Consider the following 19,343-nt stretch of genomic DNA (forward strand, 5'->3'; position numbering starts at 1 on the left):
GTCTAAAAGTCAATGAGGGGAGACATTTGATATCATGCAAAATGATGTTACACGGATGCCGTTAAGACCACCCTCTTTCTAGCTAAAAAAACCACGTGCAAAGGAGTTTGTTTAAGGGCGTCGTTAAAGGCTTTGGCTTCTTCCAAAGGAGGCACTTTCGAAAATCCTATATGAAAAAGGAATCCTCCAACGACATATATAGATTCCTTATGAGACATAGACATCCTCAGATCATAAGGACTCCCAATTAGTAAAGATTTATCCTAAAATTTCTATATAAACAGGTGTAGACACACACACAAGAGACGATACGTTAATTATTATCTCACAACTAGTTCATACTCTTGGATCCTTCCTAAATCACAAACTGATTTAGACATCGGAAAGAGTTTGCCGGACTTCGGTCCTGTCAGACCTCTGGTTCTATTTTACAGATTAATATAACGGTGGATTGTCAAGATGACTTAAACACGTAGGCAAGTCCAGATACATAATTATCACTTAGAAACGTTAAAATTAAATTTGGACAATTTCATACGTTGAGACTATATTTGTACGTTTTTTTCTTTACAACGTTAAGGTTAAATTTGGTTATGAATGTAGGTTAAATTTGGTCATTTGGGCCGTAATTTCTTTCTAGACTCTTCTTGTCTCGTTCTTCAGGTTTTCCGTTCCTCTCCGCTGCCGTCCGTCACCGTCTGTCTATTCTGATCTGATGAAGCATTCATCCATGGGAGGGGGAAACGTCCAGAAAGATAAGACGACTCGCGAGAAGAATATGGAAAAGAATCAAGCTCCAAAAGGTACTTCTCTCTCTTTCTCCCCAAAATTTTGCCCTTAGAAGTTCACAGATCCAGTCGAGTTGATTTTTAATTTTTGAACTTCAATTTGTAGAAAGCCAGCTTGAGGCTAACATGAAGGCGATGCACATACAGGTAGTCTCTTGGGTTACTTAGATCCAAATGGATTACAAGTTTAACTTTTTTGGTGTCTTTCGGAATTTTAGTATCAGGTTTTAGGCTTTGATTTATATGAAACGAGTGGATGGAGGTGTTCGGCTGCTCTTTTCATGTTCCTATTTTAAGCGAGTTTTAAACTTTTTCACTTCAAAATGTAGTGTTTTTAGGTATTTGATTAGTAAGTTCATGTTTGTAAAATCACCATGCCCGTGCCCGTCCTATGGGGAATTCCCCGTCTCCCTCAAAAACAGAGACGGAATATCCCCGCTCTATTTGCATCCCTATTTTTTAGGTGTTCCATTACTAACTTCCTGCTTGAAAAATCAGCCTTTTCCAACAGTAACAGCAAAACGGCCTGATGTTTAACTGCTATGAGTGCTGATTTTGTAAACATTTCTTTGCTTCTAACAAACTTTTTTTTTCATTAGTTAGTTTCTAGTTAGATTTTAGCTCAACTTCTAACTGTTTGGTTTGGACCTGTCCATGGCCCGGATAGGGCTGAATATTGAAATCCTGTGTCCAGACCCAACCCAACCTGCACCTTTCAAAATTCAGAACATAAATCTTATGATAAATTCCAAGCCAACCCATCTTATGTTCAAGCTTATGGGGCTTGGGGCGGGTAGGACCAACTATTAAATATGTACGTCTATGCTCAACCCATAACGAGCAGGCCTGGGCGTCCCAGCAGGCCGATGAAGAGGTCTAGGGTTAATGAAGTAAGTTAAGTTACGTGTAATAAATAGGGAAATTTACATATTTGTTTTCATGGTAATTTGGTGGGTTTTCACAGTAAATTTGGTTTGGAAATTACTGCAAGCACCCGGTCCTCACAAGAACCCTATAGAGGTAGGAATGACAACTGGTAGACTACCTATCCATGTCAATTCCAAACTCTTACCCATATTCTAACGAATATGCTTTATGAATGCCATTCCCGTGCCATTTACGTAGCGGGTACCCTTACCTGTTAATAATCAATACATAAAACAATAAATTTAATAAACCATTCGTAAATAATTTATTTACAAACTATTAATACATGGGTTGTAGTTTCGAATCCCACTTCCTACGTTGAAAACTATTAACATGTTTTTAGATAAAGGATTCGGGATAGGTAACAGGTTACCTAATACCCGTTACCCATTAAATATATGGCGGGTATCGGGTATTCTAGGGGTATAAGTATTCCCATACCCATGGCACTTAATTTTTTTCGAGTCCATACCCGTACCTGGATATCCCATTAGGATCGGGTAGTGTCGGTTGTCTGCTGTGACTCGCGAGTAGAGTACCTGTTGCCCTACTTACATAGGGAAACAATATGTGTCCTTATTTATGGAGGTCTCCAAGCACCTGGTGCTTGCAATAAAAGCTCCAAATTGGTGTGTTTTATGTATAGATTTGTTGTGGGGATGAGGTTCCCTATTATCTGTGGGATCCACATGGGGCGGGAATGGAGGCGAAAAAATCCTGGCAACCTCTAATGGGGTTCTCCAGGGACAGAGTGGCCCTTTATTAAAAATGCACCTCTGGACTCATTTGTCTGATGGAAATTTCTATACATGGTTTGTTTAACATTAGCTGCTTGATGCAGTTTTGTTGTCTTGATGAGATTTCATTTTTATTTTATTTAGCTAGTCGAACTCGATCAGTTCTTTCACAGTTTTTGTGATCTGATCTCTTGTTGATGATGTCTCTAATGTTGGTGCCAATGGCTCTCATCCGTTGATGCATCTCGCGATCATCGAAAAGCGAATCCAGTGCAAGGTTTGCATGCAAACTTTTATTTTCGTACTATGTCGGAAGGTGAAGTGTCGTGACATGCTGAAGCGAGGCACCCTAATTTTGCTCCCATCTGTATGCACGGTTTATTAACCTTGTTCTGGATTTCACCTGCATCTTTGCTGTTCTTCATGTGATGGCTCATTGAGGTTAGTTTTGCTTCAAAGTGATTGAAGTCAGCAGAATTTCAGAAATGAATTGTAAATGAATGCTTATGCTCATGTTAGCCAACCCCGAATCATTTCAGAACTAAGGCTTTGTTGTTGTTGTGTAGGAAGGTTATGCTTCAGATTCTGATCCAGAACGCGAAACAACTCCAGGAATCGAAGAGGAGATTGAGGGAGAGCAGAACATAGCTAATAGGCGCACTGTTATGCAGCGGTTGGAAGGCATAGAGAGTTCCAACAACACGCTAATAAACATCGCCACTCGAAGCCAGTTAATGGTTCAGAGCATTGTTTTGCAGCGTTTGGAAGGTGTAGAGCGTTCGAACAACACTCCGATAAACATTGCCACTCAAAACCAGGTAATGATTCAGCGGGCCGAGGGGAAACTTCAGGAGATATGGAGGGATCTTCAGGAGATGAAGAGGGAACTTCAGGAGATGAGGAGCCAAAATGAAACCTACTTTGGCATTATAGGCAAGCGGGTTACCAAAGTTATTCATATTATATTGGTTTGTCATGTTTGTCATTTTCTTATTAAACATGGTTAATAAGTTGTATCGTGTTAAGTTACGCTTTGTTTAGTATTTTTGTTGCTGTAGACGTAGCGGGGATGAGGATGGGGAGTAGTTTATTCGCCTTACGGGGGTTTCTGTTCAGGACCCCTATGAATCCCCGTAGGGACTAACAGTAGGTAAAACTCCCTATTATATGTAAGATAGTATTAGCATCTTATAAGGCATCATTGTAAACATCAGTTTTTGTGATCTGGTCTCTTGTTGATGATGTCTCCATTGTTATTTCCAATGGCTCTCCTCGGTTGGTCGATCACCGAAAAACTGAATGCAGTGCAATGTTTGTACTACATGGGAGCTGAAGTGTCGTGGACATACAGAAGCGAGGCACCCTAAATCTGATCTGTATGTGTGTTTTCCGTACCTTAAAAAGTGACACATTGCACGAAACATTGTGAAATGGGTTGTAGAATATTTTAAAATTTATGTGCTTTATCTGAATTTGTTTTGTCCTATCGGGTATTATGATTTTTGTTTGTGACCAACAGATGACTAAGATTTTTTGGGTTATTAAAAACAACCTCAATTAAAAGAATAAGGTTTTTTGGGTTATTAAAAACAACCTCAATTAAATTAAGTGTTGACGGTCTAAAAATTGAAAAAATTATAGAATTGATGATATTTAAAGCAATTTTAATTCTTTAACTTTTTAATTTTGAGGTTATTTATGTAGTGTTTGGTGAGGAGAGAGAAAGTTTCGAAAATGGTGATTAGGAAGAAAAAATTTTTGGTTTGAGAGATCGAATAAATGGTGATTGAGAGTTAATGTTGTAGTTTTGAGAGATCAGAGTTAGTATTATGGTTTTTGTATTTAGTTATTATGGAATAAGCAAGTTTAGGGAGTTGGTTAGATACTTATAAAGTTCAGAGAGCTAATCTATTTGTATGGACAAGTTCATGAAGTTTGTGATATGGAATAATGAAATTTAAAAAGTTGGTGAGACACTTGTAAAATTTAGAGAGTCAATCTATTTTTACAGACAAGTTTAAAAATCTATTAGACCTTTAGTTTAAAGTAGATCTCGGCATGGGCCGGGTTCGAGCCGGGTATGTCGGGCTTTTGATAAAACCTGATAAGTCCAAGCCCAGTCCAAGTCCACATTAATTAGAGTCGGGCTTGGGCTCGGGCCTAAAAAAGGAATCCCAAGTCCGACCGCCTATATTAAAAAAAAATTCAATTAAAATAAAATATTAATTTTTTTTAATAAAAAATAATAAACATAATAGTTAATATGAGGCATTTAAATAAATATTAAATTTATAAATGTATATATAGATAACGGGTCGGGCCAGGTCCGATTGGTATTTATATAGGCCAAGCCTGCCCATTTTCTAGACGGGCTTATTCGGGCTTGGGCTGGGTCTGACACTAATTGTATGTGTCCAGGCCTGGCTAAATGGGTCTGGGCTCGGGCCGGGCAGATGGGCTCATCAGCCCATGGTGAGGTCTAGTTTAAAGTAGAGAGAGAGGGGCTCCTCATTTTCTATACACTTTCTTCTTCTCCTTGGCTCTTTCATCTCAAGCTTTCTGTCGATACCGCCACCATCACCGTCAACTTCTCGGTTCTTGCTTTCTGTTCAGGTCCCATTTTTGTCTTTATTATTCCTCCTCCCATTTATATTTTAGTCTTTGTTTTTTAGCTTCATATTTATCTTTTCTTGTTAGTTTGAAGTTTATATACTTTCTCGAATTTCTTTTCTGTCAGATCTACACCTTTTAGTTATACTTTTATCGTTTATTCTTTTTTCGGTCTTAACAAGAGCAGAAAAGGTTTATCTTGTCCGTAGATTTATAGATCTACGTGATTGCAAATGGACTCTCACTCATGAGTTTGTTGCATTGGAAGGACAAATTAGAAATGAAGAGCATAGATAAAAGTGTGTATGGGTGTGAGGAATAAATGACACGTGGCATATGATTGAGAGGTGGGTGGGTCCATATCCATGTTCGTTTTTCCCAAAGATGTCCTTTAGCTATGGAAGAAGACTTTTAGTACATTTTTCCTTTTCAAAGAAACCTTTTCTGAACTTCAAGTGCTTCACATTTTTTAGCCTTTGATTCTCATGTCTATTTTTGTCATTTCGGTCCCACTTTCTCACGCGGCTACCACTCCAAACTCCTCACTTCCGTTGCGTGATTTACACTTTCATCTATTTTAAAATGCAAATAAAATAAATAATATCATATTAATTTTTTAGCCTTCAGAAGGAGCTGGAGGCTGTGCTTAGGCAGGAGGAGTTCCTTTGGTTCCAGAAGTCTCGGAAGTCCTGGATTAGAGATGGGGATCGTAATACCAAATACTTCCATCTCTCTACCCTGATCAGAAGGCAGAGAAATAGAATTGAGGCCATTAAGGATTCTAATGGTGATTGAGTTTATGAAGATGAGGTTATTCGGAACTTAGCCCTGGATTTCTACAGAGAGCTGTTCAAAGAGGAACCTGTTCTTTTGGAGAGGGCTCACTCTATTGCTACATTTCCTTTAATCAGTGAGGATTGTAGTCAGGAGGCCTTTCAACCTATTTCCCGAAAAGAGATTGACCAAGCTATCTTCAGCATTGGGGCTTCTAAAGCTCCTGGGATTGATGGTCTTCCGGCGGGCTTTTACCATAAGCATTGGGATGTAGTGAAGGAAGGCATCTATAATTTTGTCTTGCGGGTGTTCAGTGGTTCGAAGGATATTGAGCTGGTTAATAGAACCCTCCTGGTTCTGATTCCTAAGATTGATAAGCCTTCTTCCTTTTTGCATATGAGACCTATCAGTCTTTGTAATGTTCTTTACAAAACTGTTACAAAGATTGTGGCTAATAGAATCCGTGGCATTCTTCCTGCGATCATTTGTCAGAATCAGGGTAGCTTTGTGCCTGGTAGACAAATGATGGATAATGTGGTGATCGCCCAAGAGATGGTCCACACGATGAAGATTAGGAAGGGGAGGAAAGGCATTGTGGCTCTGAAGCTGGATTTAGAGAAGGCCTATGATCGAATTAATTGGGATTTCTTGATGGAGAGCCTTGAGAGAGCTAGAATCCCGGACAGTTGGAGAAGTTTAATTAAGGTATGTATTTCTTCTCCTGTGTTTCAAGTTATGGTCAATGGGGATATGTCGGAGGAATTTTCCCCGGGCAGAGGAATCCGTCAGGGGGATCCTATGAGCCCTTTCCTTTTTGTTATTGCTATGGAGAGGCTCTCTCACCTGATTCAGGATGCGATTGATAATGGGAGTTTCCACCCTGTGGCGATCAACAGCTTCTGTCCCCAGGTGACTCACTTATTCTTTGCAGATGATGTCCTTATCTTTCTTGAGGGTAATGAGGAGCAGTTGAGAGTCATTATGGATATTCTGGATTGTTTTTGTTCGGCCTCTGGGCAGAAGCTTAATATCCAGAAATCTAGGATGATGTGCTCTAAGAATATGAATCAGAGAGTCTGTAAGAGATTAAGTGATCTCTCAGGTATTCCTCTTACTGATTCTCTTGGGAAGTATCTGGGCGTTCCCCTCCATAGTGAGCGTGTGTCTAAAGGCTCCTTCAAAGAGACTTTGGATAAAGCTAATTCGAAGTGTGCCATTTGGAAAGCCAAGACTCTGTCTCTCGCTGGCCGCCTCACGTTAATTCAATCTGTTAATTGTGCTGCTCCCAATCACATCATGCAGGCTTGTAAGCTTCCGGATCCTGTGCTTAATGATCTTGACAAGATTAACCGTAGGTTCCTGTGGGGGGAAGCTGCGGAGGGCAGGAAGATCCATCTTGTGCCTTGGAGTGAGGTTTGCCAGCCTAAAGATTCTGGGGGTCTGGGTATTAGGAAAGCAAAGGACAATAATAAAGTTTTATTAATGAAACTCCTTTGGCGTATGTGGCAAAACCCTTCCTCTCTTTGGGTTCGCCTCCTTTGTGGTAAGTATCGGAAAGACAAAATCTTCGGGGGCCCGAAAGAGAGAGTTGCTAATTGTTCCTTCCTCTGGAAAGGACTTAGTGCTGTGTTTGATGAGTTCTGCTTGGGAGTTGGCCTGGAGGTGGGGAATGGTAAGTCCATTAGTTTCTGGTTTGATAACTGGATTGGGGATAAACCGTTAATTGAGGTGTGTTCTTCCCCCCCGCCTAGTGATATACGCAACTGGAGGATTGCCGATATGGTTGACTCGGAAGGGGACTGGATCTGGTCAAAGTTTGATACTTTCTTTAGCCTTGAGACTCTCCTTAGAATGCGGGGAGTGAAGGTGAGTAATCAAGAGGAAGACTTGGATAGGCACTGTTGGGCGCTGACTAACAATGGAGTTTATTCTTGCAAATCGGCCTTTGAAGCTTTCTCTCTCTTTAGATCTGATCCTCCCTCGGATGTGTGGAAGTCGATTTGGACCCTTAAAGTTCCTTTCCGTATTAGGAGTTTCCTGTGGCTGGGCGTTAAGGACAGGCTTCTTACTAATTCGGATAGGCACAGAAGGCACTTGGCTGATTCTGGAGCTTGCAGTAGATGCAGAGGCCATGTTGAGACTTTGTGCCATGCTCTTAGAGATTGCTCTAATAGTAAAGAGGTTTGGAGGAAAATTCTCCCACACCATATTTTCTCTTCCTTCATGGCACATTCTGAGGTCGACTGGTTCTCTGATGGTGTTAGAGGAAAGTTGCTTCCATACATGGAGCATGGTGACATTTTCTTTGCTATTATCTGTCACCAAGTTTGGAAATGGAGAAACGAGGAGATTTTTGGAGATAAAACTGTTTTTATGACAAACTTAGCTGATTTCTTCTCGAAAAAACTTTTCTCTATTATCGATAGTTTCAAAGGAGAGTCCCTTGCCAGAGCCTCTCAGTGTTGTGATGTCCATCTCGTGGGATGGAGCAGGCCAAGAGAGGGGGTTGTGAAGCTGAATACTGATGGTTCCTGCCTCAGTAACGGTAAGATTGCGGCTGGAGGTGTGCTTAGAGATGTAGGGGGCGTCTGGCTTTCTGGGTTCTCCCAGAATTTAGGGTTGGGTTCTTCCTTTTCTGCGGAGCTCTGGGCTATTCTTACTGGAATCAATCTTGCTAAAAGGCTGGGTGTTAAGAGGCTCTCTGTGGAGTCTGATAATTTGGAAGCAATCAAAATGATTTCTGAGAATCATTCTATGGGTCTTAACAGTCGCAACCTCATCAAAGCTATTATAAGGCTTTGCTCCTCCTTTGAGTTCGTAGAGTTCAGACACATTTTTAGAGAGCAGAATCGTGTTGCTGATCGCTTGGCGGCGGCGGGCCATGAAGGGACGTTAGGCGTTACTACCCTTCCTGTTTCCCCTAGTTTCATCTCTCATCTTCTCTTAGAAGATAGGATTGGGGTTAGCTTCCCTAGGCTAATTCCTGGGTAGTTTGTTGTTATTCGTTTTTCTTTTCCTTTTCTACCAAAAAAAAAAAAATTTAGCTTTTTATGGTTAATAGTATTGTTTTTGCTGTTAGAATCCGTTTGGTTTAACTGTTATTTACTGTTGTTTTTTCGAAAAATAAAAATTCACTGTTTTTATAAAAAATTAATTTTTATATATAAAAAACAGACAAAAGACTCCTAATAAATCCTAATTTTCGTATAATTTAAAGTGAAACATTAACTGCAATTCCAAAAATTAAAACAAACACCTTTTAATATAATAGATAAAAAGTTAATAGTTTTAATGTGTTAAATTTTTAGAACATATACAAATATATTGAAATAAAAATTTTATTCAAATAAAATTATAATTCTTTAAATTTCTTTTGATTTATTGTATTCATGGAATATGAAATTCTTTAACATATACAAATTTATGATATCGAGACTGCAAGTCAATCATATTTAAAAGGCCTAATACACAAATAACCTCTGAACATATCCAAATGTTACAACTACCCCTCCGAACTTTCAATTGTAATAACTTACTATTTAAATTTATCTAATTGTAAAACATAACCCTTCAAACTTGTCTAGTTGTAAAACATAATCCCAAATTGCTGACATGAACTGTAATTGAAGAAACACGTGAAATACAAAAGCTGCAACACTCGTGGAGTGTGATAATCAGATCTTTGGCGTGATACGAATATGGGGAAACGTTTTTACTGTTGTTTCAAGTACAAGGTAAAAAATTTCCAATTTGGGGTTATATTTTACAATTGGACAAGTTTAAGAATTAAGTTGTTACAATTGAAAGTTGGAAGGGGCAGTTGCAACATTTAGACAAGTTCAGGGGTTATTTGTATATTAGGCATTTAAGAAACAAAATTGGAATGTTATTATAAAGTTGACCCTAATGGGGATCCAAATACTTAACTAATAAAATACTAATTCAATTTTTATTTTTGTTTTTTAGAATAATTTTTTTTCCTTTAGAAAATTCTTTAAGATCCAATAAAAAATATTAATCCATATTATTATGTTTTTTTTTGGAGTTAGTACTTTTGTCTGAATTATTAGATTGATTACAAAATCAATGTTGAAAATAACAGTTTCATAAATAAAGAATAATTCAATGTCAAATATAACTGCAACTTAAAAAAACCCTCCAAGTTTAATTGATTAAGACCGTTTTCTTTAATTACTCCAAATTGCTTTGTTTTAAGAGAAATAATTACGACAACAATTTTTGAATGATTGATTGAGTTTATAAATTACAAAAAGCATAATTTCTATTTGCAAATTTTTAAATCACAAGATTTATTTTTATATTTTTCTAAAAAAATAAGATTAATTTCAAATAAAACCACGTGATTTCACATTTTTTACAAATCGCTACTTGTATTTGGCAAAAATTTCATTTTTTCAAATTTGGCAGATAACAAACTCAAAATGAAAAATTTCAATAATTAAAATTGTTTAGTATCATATTTACTATGGAACCCCATTTTTTAGTTTTCAAAATCATCAATTTTGTAGTTTTCTCTTTAAAATTAATTTTTTTCCCATACAAAACAATAACTCACCTCAAATCTAAAAAGTTGCAGAATTAAAATTACTTAAAAAATCATTCCATTTTTTAAAGTTTTTATTTTAACGTTGTTATTTGCTAAATTTAGAAAAATAAAAATTTAACGAATCGTAGATACTGATCTGTAAAACAACAAGATTTTATTTAAAATTAACCAAAAAAATATTTAAAAAACTAATATTAGTATTTTGTTTAAAAAAAACTAATAATAAATGTTTAGATTTCCGAATTTGTTTTAACCGGACTTTAATTAAGGATTTTTGTTTAGAAATAACATTATTTAATTGGAAAAATCCAATTTATTATTTCTTACACTTTCCTTGCACCTTCCAGTTTCTCTCTCTTAAAGTCTTTAACAGTGTTCATCAAAATCAAAAGGACCAAACCCACAAAACCCCTTATTTCCACTCAACTGCTCACTTAAATTGACTTGACCATTCACATTCTCTCTCTATCTCTAAAATAATAAAGACTTCATCTTTTTCTCTTATACAGACTTTTCTTTTTCATTTTTACTTCCATTCTCATAAAAAAAAACATGGAACCTCTCTCTCTTTCCCTCTCCCTCTTCTCTCTCTCCTTCCTTCTGTTTTTCTCTCCTTCTCTCTCCACCAACTCTGAAGGTATGTATGAGCTTTGTGTAACCCATTTCTCAATTTCATGTTTTTGCCATGAGAACATGGAGGAATTTAAGAAAGTTAACATATTTATTGGGTTTCAAAGTGTTCATTGATCAGATGATTTTGAATTTTTATTTGGGGTTTTTTTTTATTTAGGTTGGGTTTTTGTTTGTGTTTGTGATTGTGATTGATTTTGTTGTTTTGTGTTCAGGAAATGCTTTGCATGCTTTGAGAAGCAAGCTTTCTGATCCAACCAATGTGTTACAGAGTTGGGACCCAACTCTGGTCAATCCCTGCACTTGGTTCCATATCACCTGTGATTCCAACAGCCATGTGATTCGCCTGTGAGTTCTTTTTTTTTGTTTTTTTTTTTATTTTTAATTGAATTTGTTATTAATATTCATAAATTCTGATTTTTTTCTTCCTCTGATTTCAGGGATTTGGGGAATTCTAACATTTCTGGGAGTTTAGGTTCAGAACTTGGCGAACTTAAACATCTACAGTACTTGTATGCCTCTTTCCCTTATCTAACTCTAATTTCTAAATTGTGCCTAATTATGTAATTATGTTCAATTTCTATGGTATTGGAAAATTTGTTGAAATCCTTGAAAAAAGGGGCAAAATTATCTCAAATTACTAAATTAGAGAACATAGAGGGCGAGTTTTGACGCAACAGGTAAACGTGAGAGACCACGGTTCGAGTGTTAGGAGTGGCCTCTTGCCAAAAAAAAAAAATTTGGCAGAGGAAGGCTTGCCCCTAATTCACCCTTATGTGGACCCCTAATTCACCCTTATGTGGACCCCTCCCCGGATCCTCGCTTAGCAGGATGCGTAGTGCACCGGGCCGCCCTTTACTACATTAGAGACCATACCAGTCAATAATATTGTATCTGCCTCTAAAATTACAGTGGTGTTTGTTGTTTTCTGTTCAGAAATAGCTATCTATGTTGTACGGACACCCCTCTTTAGTAGGGTTTCTGCATTTCGTGTTTGTTTGGTGTCCATTCTTGTTTGAAGGCTATTTTATGAAGGTTATCAGGGGTGGAGACAAGGGGATGCCACGGGTGGTTCTAGTCCCCTGTCTCCGGCAGATTGGGGTGTAAGATGCCCCCAAATCTATATAATGTGAAAAATTTGGCTCATAAAGATGTAAAATGAGATTGAAAACAAAATTAGCCTAGAAAGTGTATTTAGATTTTATATCGTGTGAAAAAAGGGTGGTCCGGTGCACTATGCGTCCCTGCTAAGTGAGAATCCGGGGAAGGTTCCCATCACAAGGGTGTACTGGGAGTCTGGGGCAAGCCTTCCCCTGCCAATTTTTTGGCAAGAGGCTGCTCCTAAGACTCGAACCCGTGACCTCTCGGTCACATGACAACAACGTTTACCTCTACGCCAAGGCTTGGCCTCTAGACTTTATATCGTGTAAATTTTTTTTATACAGGCAGTTGTAAGCGTGTCAGTCCTGTATTCTCTATTGAAGGTTATGATTTAGAAATAAAACATAGATATGTTTTTCAATCATAATTCATAACCAGAAACTATTAATCTACTGTTTGGTGTAAAAAGGCACAAAGGAGAATCGAACAGATACTAAGGACCTATTTAGTTCAGCTGTTGTTGTTGGTAGCCGGTAGATATTAGCTGAGTTTCATTTCATTTCAAAAGAGCTATGAGCAAACCGAACATTTTATATCTACTGTTTTAACTTTGAAGTAAAATAACAAAAAAGAGTTAGAAAAAAGAGAACCAAACGGACACTAGTTAATAGATCGTGAAATTGTTGATTGCAGGGAGCTTTACAGGAATGAAATAAGCGGGCCAATTCCAAAAGAACTTGGTGATTTGAAAAATCTTGTTAGCATGGATTTGTATGATAATAAGTTTGAAGGAGAAATCCCCAAGTCCTTGGCCAATTTAAAATCACTCCGATTCCTGTAAGTTACTATATTTGGATATTTAATTCTGTTAATTCCTGTTTTATGAACTCTAATCTTGATTATTGTTGAATATTAATGTTTATAGACGGCTTAATAACAACAAGCTTACCGGATCAATCCCGAGAGAGCTCACTACCTTAAGCGACCTTAAAGTTTTGTAAGTATAGAGAAAAGGGGAAGTTTGTTACTATTTGCTTAATTTTCTGATTTTCCAACTTCAATTTTTGCTTATGTTCTGTGTTATATGGTTGCAGTGATGTATCTAATAATGATCTCTGCGGAACAATTCCGGTTGATGGTCCTTTTTCGACTTTTCAAATGGAAAGGTATTGCCTCGTGCTTTGAATTACATGTTCTGTTCACTAAATTTCCATTCTTATTAAGACATAGAAGTTACTGTCCGGTTCGGTGTCCTTCCATTTTGGTATAGATTAACTGGCATTGACATGTTTGTTACCGAGTTTGTGTTCATCATTGCAAATGTTTAGTCAAGCCGACGCCATTGTTAACATGTTGTTTTGAACGAAGTTCTATTCTTTAACTTTTAACACATGGAAGTTACTGGCTGTTTCGGTGTTCTTCCAGTTCGGTGTAAATTAACTGGCATTGAAATGTTTGTTACTGAGGTTGTGTTTGTCATTGCAAATGTTTAGCCTAATAACAATCAGTCGAGCCGACACCATTGTTAGCATGTTCATTTGAACAGTTGCATTCTTTAACTATTAACACATGGAAGTTACTGGCTGTTTTGGTGTTCTTCCAGTTCGGTATAGATTAACTGGCATTGAAATGTTTGTTACTGAGTACGTGTTTGCCGTTGCAAATGTTTAGCCTAATAATAGCAATGGGCCGAGCCGCCACCATTGTTAGCATGTTCTTTTGAACGAAGTTGCATTCCTTAACTATTACCACATGGAAGTTGCTTGCTGTTTCGGTGTTCTTCCAGTTTGGTATAGATTAACTGGCATTGAAATGTTTGTTACTGAGTCCATGTTTGTCATTGCAAATGGTTCGCCTGATAGCAATTATTAGTTGAGCCGATGCCATTGTGAACTTTTTCTTTTGAACAAAGTTGCGTTCTTTAACTATTAACACATTGAAGTAACTGGCCGTTTCGGTATTCTTTCAGTTCGGTATAGATTAACTGGCAATGAAATGTTTGTTACTGAGTTCGAGTTCGTCGTTGCAAATGTTCAGCCTAATAGCAATGAGTCGAGCCGACCCCATTGTTAACATGTTCTTTTCAACGAAGTTGCATTTTTTTAACTATTAACACACGGAAGCTACTGCCCATTTCAGTGTTCTTCCAGTTCGGTATAGGTTAACTGGCTAATGTTTGTTACTCAGTTCGTGTTCATTGTTGCAAATGTTTAGCTTAATAGCAGTGAGTCGTGCCGATGCCATTGTTAAACTGCAAGTGAAATGAACTACTATGCTTGAACTGTTTACGAACTTGTATGGAAGCGTTAGGCAATGTGACCTCGAATCATCCAAATGCATCTGCAGAAAACACCACAATCTCGTATTATAATCGAACCATACTGTTATTATCAACACGAATCATGCATTTGTTCGCAATTTCTGTCATATATTATGTTATCTAATAGGTCATATGCTGATGACTTGACCGTTTTACTTGCTGGTATTGTTGCAGTTTCGCGAATAACAGGCTGAACGGACCGGAACTGAAGGGACTTGCACCGTACGACTTCGGATGCTGAATCATAATTTATGTAAAAGTTGGCAAGTGTTTAATTAGCTATGGTATATATATATGTAATAGAAGGATGATTTGCCATATTACAATGCAGTAATTGACAATGGTTCAGTATATCTAGAAGAATTAAACCAGCAAAATAAACAATCTTTCGCCGCATTGCATTACTCGCTCCGAGCTGCTAACCCGTAACTCTGTGATCGGCTACCAGCAATAACTAACAAATTTAAATCTTAACTGATATAAAAATCATTTCGGGACTAAAGCTTTGTTGTCGTATTGAATCGGAGAACCAAAACAAAACATTATCGCATCTTTCTAAGAACAAACGTGGCTCTTGCTTTTTGTGTGGGGAGACGAGTCATTGGATTGATCGTTGCAACAAAAAATTTCGAGGCGTACATGGCGGTAGAGGCTCGGGCCGAAACTCATTTCAGTCCTAGGCTCACTTTGCCTAGAATAATCCAATGATGGATCACCCTCAGTTTGAATCCGGCTGTAGCACCGACTCAACCTTGGTATCCGTATACTGGTGCAACACATCACGTGACAAATGACAATGGTAAGTTATAACATGCTATGCTGTATCACGGGTACGAGAATATTCATCTTGGTAATGGTCAAGGCGTGTCTATATCTCACTTTGGCTCATCCAAATTACATATCTTTCATCTCTACGATATATTACTGGTTTCTAAGCTAACTAAGTCCTTGTCCGTTCAAAACTTCACCAAAGACAAATCATGTTATTTTGAATTTTGATTTCCTTATTTTCTTATCAAGGACTAGTTCATTAAGGAAATCCTCTTACAAAAATTGAGTGAATTTGTGACATTATTAGTGAAACTCTCTCATAGTTACTAATCCACAGTTTATATGTGCATTATGTTATTATTCACTATTAATATATTAAAAACATGTATACGTGAAAAAAAAAACTTGTGTTCTATATATATTAGACAAAAAAAATTCACAATAGCAATATTTTGTCGAGTTTAAAGATGTTATATCTCCAATTCTTTTCTAAAATTACAAAAAAAAAAATGCAATTTATTTTAAAAATCAACTGATATGCACCTAATGCAGAACACACGAATATAATATCTATATTTTCTAATGATGTTTAAAAAATGCAATTTATTTTAAAAATCAACTGATATGCACCTAATGCAGACACACGAATATAATATCTATATTTTCTAATGATGTTTAAATTGGCTCGAAATACTAATGTTAAAATTAAAATTACACCATTTTTTAATGGGGTAAATTTCATCAGTGGTGTACAACCTTTACCATATTTCACACTTTGGTGTACAACCTTCAATTTGTCTCATTAATATATACGAACTTATAGGTGACCTTCCACTATGGTGTACAGCAGGTAAAAATGACCGGACAACACCCGATCAACGCGCCACCTAATCATTTTCATTTAAGTCATTAGTAAAGTGGGACCCACAAATTATAAAAAAAAATCAAATTTTTATCCTTTTTCTTTTTTACCCTTATCTCTTTATCTCTTCATCTTCTTCCCTCAATTTCTTTCTCTCTCTTCAAATTTCTTTCTCTTTCTAACTTCTCTCTTTACATTTCTCTCTCTCTAACTTGTTTAAAGCTTCCATGTTCAATAATTTCTTCATCAGAAACATGCTAAATATATTTTTATTCAGTTATATATTACTATGAAAAAAAAACAAGAACAAATCCATAAATGTCGCTAGGGAGGTTGAGATTTCTTTATTTCAATTTCAATGTTCCTTCCTTCTCCAACATTGATATTATTTATATTATAGTTTCTAAAATTTTCAAAATAGAAGAATAAAGAAGAAGATTTCTTACAGGTTTGCCATGAATACCAAGTTGAGCCGAGGCAATAACCTCTAGCAATTCTTCAAGGGTGCCATATCCACCTGTCATTAATGAATGTCATTTTCAAATGTTAGGTCATTAATTAATAAAGTAAATTAATTTATGGATGAAATCATAATTTTACCAGGAAGTGCAATGAAAGCATCAGCTTGACAAGCCATTTCTGCTTTTCTTTGGTGCATATCAGACACAGCTCTAACTTCTCCACCAGTCTAACCAGTTATCTGTAATTTCATCTGTATATATCTTTTGTTATTAAAAATCCTTAATTAATTCTTATCAAAACGGAAAATGACAAAGAAATTAATGGAAACAACTGAACCATTAGACTTGATGATTTTTGGGTTATTTATCGTCATGTTTGTCAACGAGTTGTTAAATCAGTCCAAAATTAACACATATCAATGATTGTTTATTAAATGTATAATTAAACAGTGCAAAGATGTTGTTCTTGCCAAATAAGCCATTCATATCAATATATTTAGCATGTTTCTGATGAAGAAACTATTGAACATGGAAGCTTTAAACAAGTTAGAGAGAGAAATGTAAAGAGAGAAGTTAGAGAGAGAAAGAAATTTAAAGAGAGAGAAAGAAATTGAGAGAAGAAGATGAAGAGATAAAGAGATAATGGTAAAAGAAAGAAAAGATAAAAATTGATTATTTTTTATAATTTGTGGGCCCCACTTTACTAATGACTTAAATGAAAATGATGAGGTGGCGCGTTGACCGGGCGTTAACTGGTCATTTTTACCGGTTGTACACCAAAGTGGGAGGTCACTTATAAGTTCGTACATATTAATGAGACAAATTGAAGGTTGTACACCAAAGTGTGAAATATGGCAAATGTTATACACCATTGATGAAATTTACCATTTTTTAATGTTATGACTAAAATTGTTTTAAATTAAAGCATTATTTGACATTTGATTTATCTAAAACTTTGATTTTTGGGTACTGGATTATTATTTGATAACATTTTCCATTTGACCCATTCAAAATGTTAAAATTTGCCAATTGACATAATATTTGGTTACATTTACCCCACGAGCTATTTAAAATTGGTGAAATATCAACCATTCACACTGGTTGAAATGTTACCAAATAATAGGTTAAAGATAAAAATAAACATTTTGAATAGGTTATGGGACAAATATTATCAAATAATAAATCAATCACAATAGATATCTTTCTAGATGTTTTTTTTTTGTTAACCCTTCATAATATATTACGTTTTGATTCAATCCATATATATTAAGTTTATTTTACCAAATGTAGATTTTTAAGTTGTCTTTTCATTTTGAAAATAAATAAATTTTTTTATTATTAAATGCAATTAATATAAAGATAATAAAATTTTTAATTATTACATTTTCTAATAATGCATTAACCTTTAAAAACTTATGTTATTATACAAAGAGAGTAATTGCTCTTAAAAAAAAGAGTAATTGCTTTTAAAGAGTCAACTTTAGGATATTTTTATAACTTATGCTTAAATTAATGTGGCTGTCACATTTTATTTGAGTCAAATACCTGATTCATGTTATTATGTTAACGTATTACTCATATCATTATTTCGATTCCTTTTAACAACTGAAATTGGTGAAGCAATCAAATTAAAACAAAACTTAAAATTCAATAATTTTATTAAAATAAATTAAAATTAAACGATGATTTTGAAACAATGTAATCAACGAGACACAATGTTTTAAAAACCGGACCAGACGTTGAACCGGTGAGACAACTGGTTCAAGGTTCAATAGATTCAGCCGGATAAAAAATAAATAAATATATATAAAATAAAATCATATTTCATTAAATATAAAATTAAAAATTTCATAAATATAATAAATAATTCTTAAGTTAACATATTAAATAAAAATTAAATTTAATCCTCACGAATTAGTTTTAACTATTTTAGTCTTTGATTCTTAAGTTATCATATTAGTCTTTGATTGTTACTGTCCTGGGTAAGCGAATTAGTTTTAACTATTTTGCCTAAAGAATACAAGCGCAGTGGGCAAGGAAAGGTAAAGTCAGTATTACTGACCTGGAAAATGACTACTATGTCATTAAATTTACCAGGGTTGAGGATTATAATTCGGTTATCAAGAGAGGCCCATATATCATTTCCAATCATGTTTTGTCCTTAAGGCCTTGGGTTCCTAATTTTAATCCTCACGACTATTCGGTTAACAGGATCTTGACTTGGGTAAGATTCCCGGGCCTTCCCATTGAGTACTATAGTGAAAAATTTCTGAGTAAAATAGGAGGAATGGTTGGTAAGGTCCACCATGTGGACAAGACTACAATTGGGGCCATTAGGGTAAGTTATAGATGTTGATCTGGCTAAACCTTTACTTTCAAAGTTCTGTGTTCAGGATAAAGTGTTCTTTATTGAGTATGAAAGTTTACATAACATCTGTTATGATTGTGGCATGTATGGTCATTCTCAGGAGGGTTACCCTAAAAGGGAGAGGGTTGTTATAGAGAGGGTTGAGAGTAGTGTGCAGATTACTGGAGGGAACCAGGGGTATGAAGGGAACTTTGGTCCCTAGATGGTGGCAAAGAGGCCCGCTAGACGTAGGAATCAACCTGCAGTGGTTCACAATCGTCCTCCTGATATCAACACAAATTCTAAGTCCCTTTCTCCTAAAGCTACTGTTGTTCCAAATGTCAAGGAAAAGCCTGTCCTCAAAGCTAGAAAGGAGGCTGGGGTTTCTTCAGTAGCCTTGCCTGGGTCCAGATTTGGGGCCCTGATGATTGAGGAAGTTCAAGAGTCG

General features: G+C 36.1%; 2 protein-coding genes across 6 annotated transcripts; both read left to right on the forward strand.

Annotated features, from left to right (window-relative positions):
• The first annotated feature begins 602 nt into the window (after positions 1-602).
• LOC136227616 (uncharacterized) lies at positions 603-3,920 on the forward strand. Of its 5 annotated transcripts, none has more exons than XR_010688150.1 (4): positions 605-803; positions 895-935; positions 2,715-2,893; positions 3,019-3,920. XR_010688150.1 is itself a non-coding variant. In XM_066016322.1 (3 exons), exons 1-3 carry the CDS (start codon positions 716-718, stop codon positions 3,457-3,459), a joined length of 570 nt encoding a protein of 189 aa, XP_065872394.1. In that variant the 5' UTR covers positions 606-715; the 3' UTR covers positions 3,460-3,920. The 5 variants fall into 5 exon arrangements, 1 of the variants encoding a protein (XP_065872394.1); XR_010688149.1 differs by having other exon boundaries at positions 606-803; positions 2,597-2,893; XR_010688148.1 differs by having other exon boundaries at positions 603-803; positions 895-2,893.
• A 6,913-nt stretch (positions 3,921-10,833) lies between these two features.
• On the forward strand, positions 10,834-14,858 carry LOC136226664 (leucine-rich repeat protein 2-like). The gene is made up of 7 exons (XM_066015281.1): positions 10,834-11,040; positions 11,249-11,381; positions 11,474-11,545; positions 12,828-12,971; positions 13,060-13,131; positions 13,229-13,300; positions 14,629-14,858. The coding sequence occupies exons 1-7, from the start codon at positions 10,956-10,958 to the stop codon at positions 14,693-14,695; spliced, it is 645 nt and encodes a 214-aa protein (XP_065871353.1). The 5' UTR covers positions 10,834-10,955; the 3' UTR covers positions 14,696-14,858.
• Positions 14,859-19,343: the final 4,485 nt, after the last annotated feature.

The sequence above is a fragment of the Euphorbia lathyris genome, chromosome 4 (genome assembly GCF_963576675.1).
Source record: "Euphorbia lathyris chromosome 4, ddEupLath1.1, whole genome shotgun sequence".
Taxonomy (NCBI): Eukaryota; Viridiplantae; Streptophyta; class Magnoliopsida; order Malpighiales; family Euphorbiaceae; genus Euphorbia; species Euphorbia lathyris.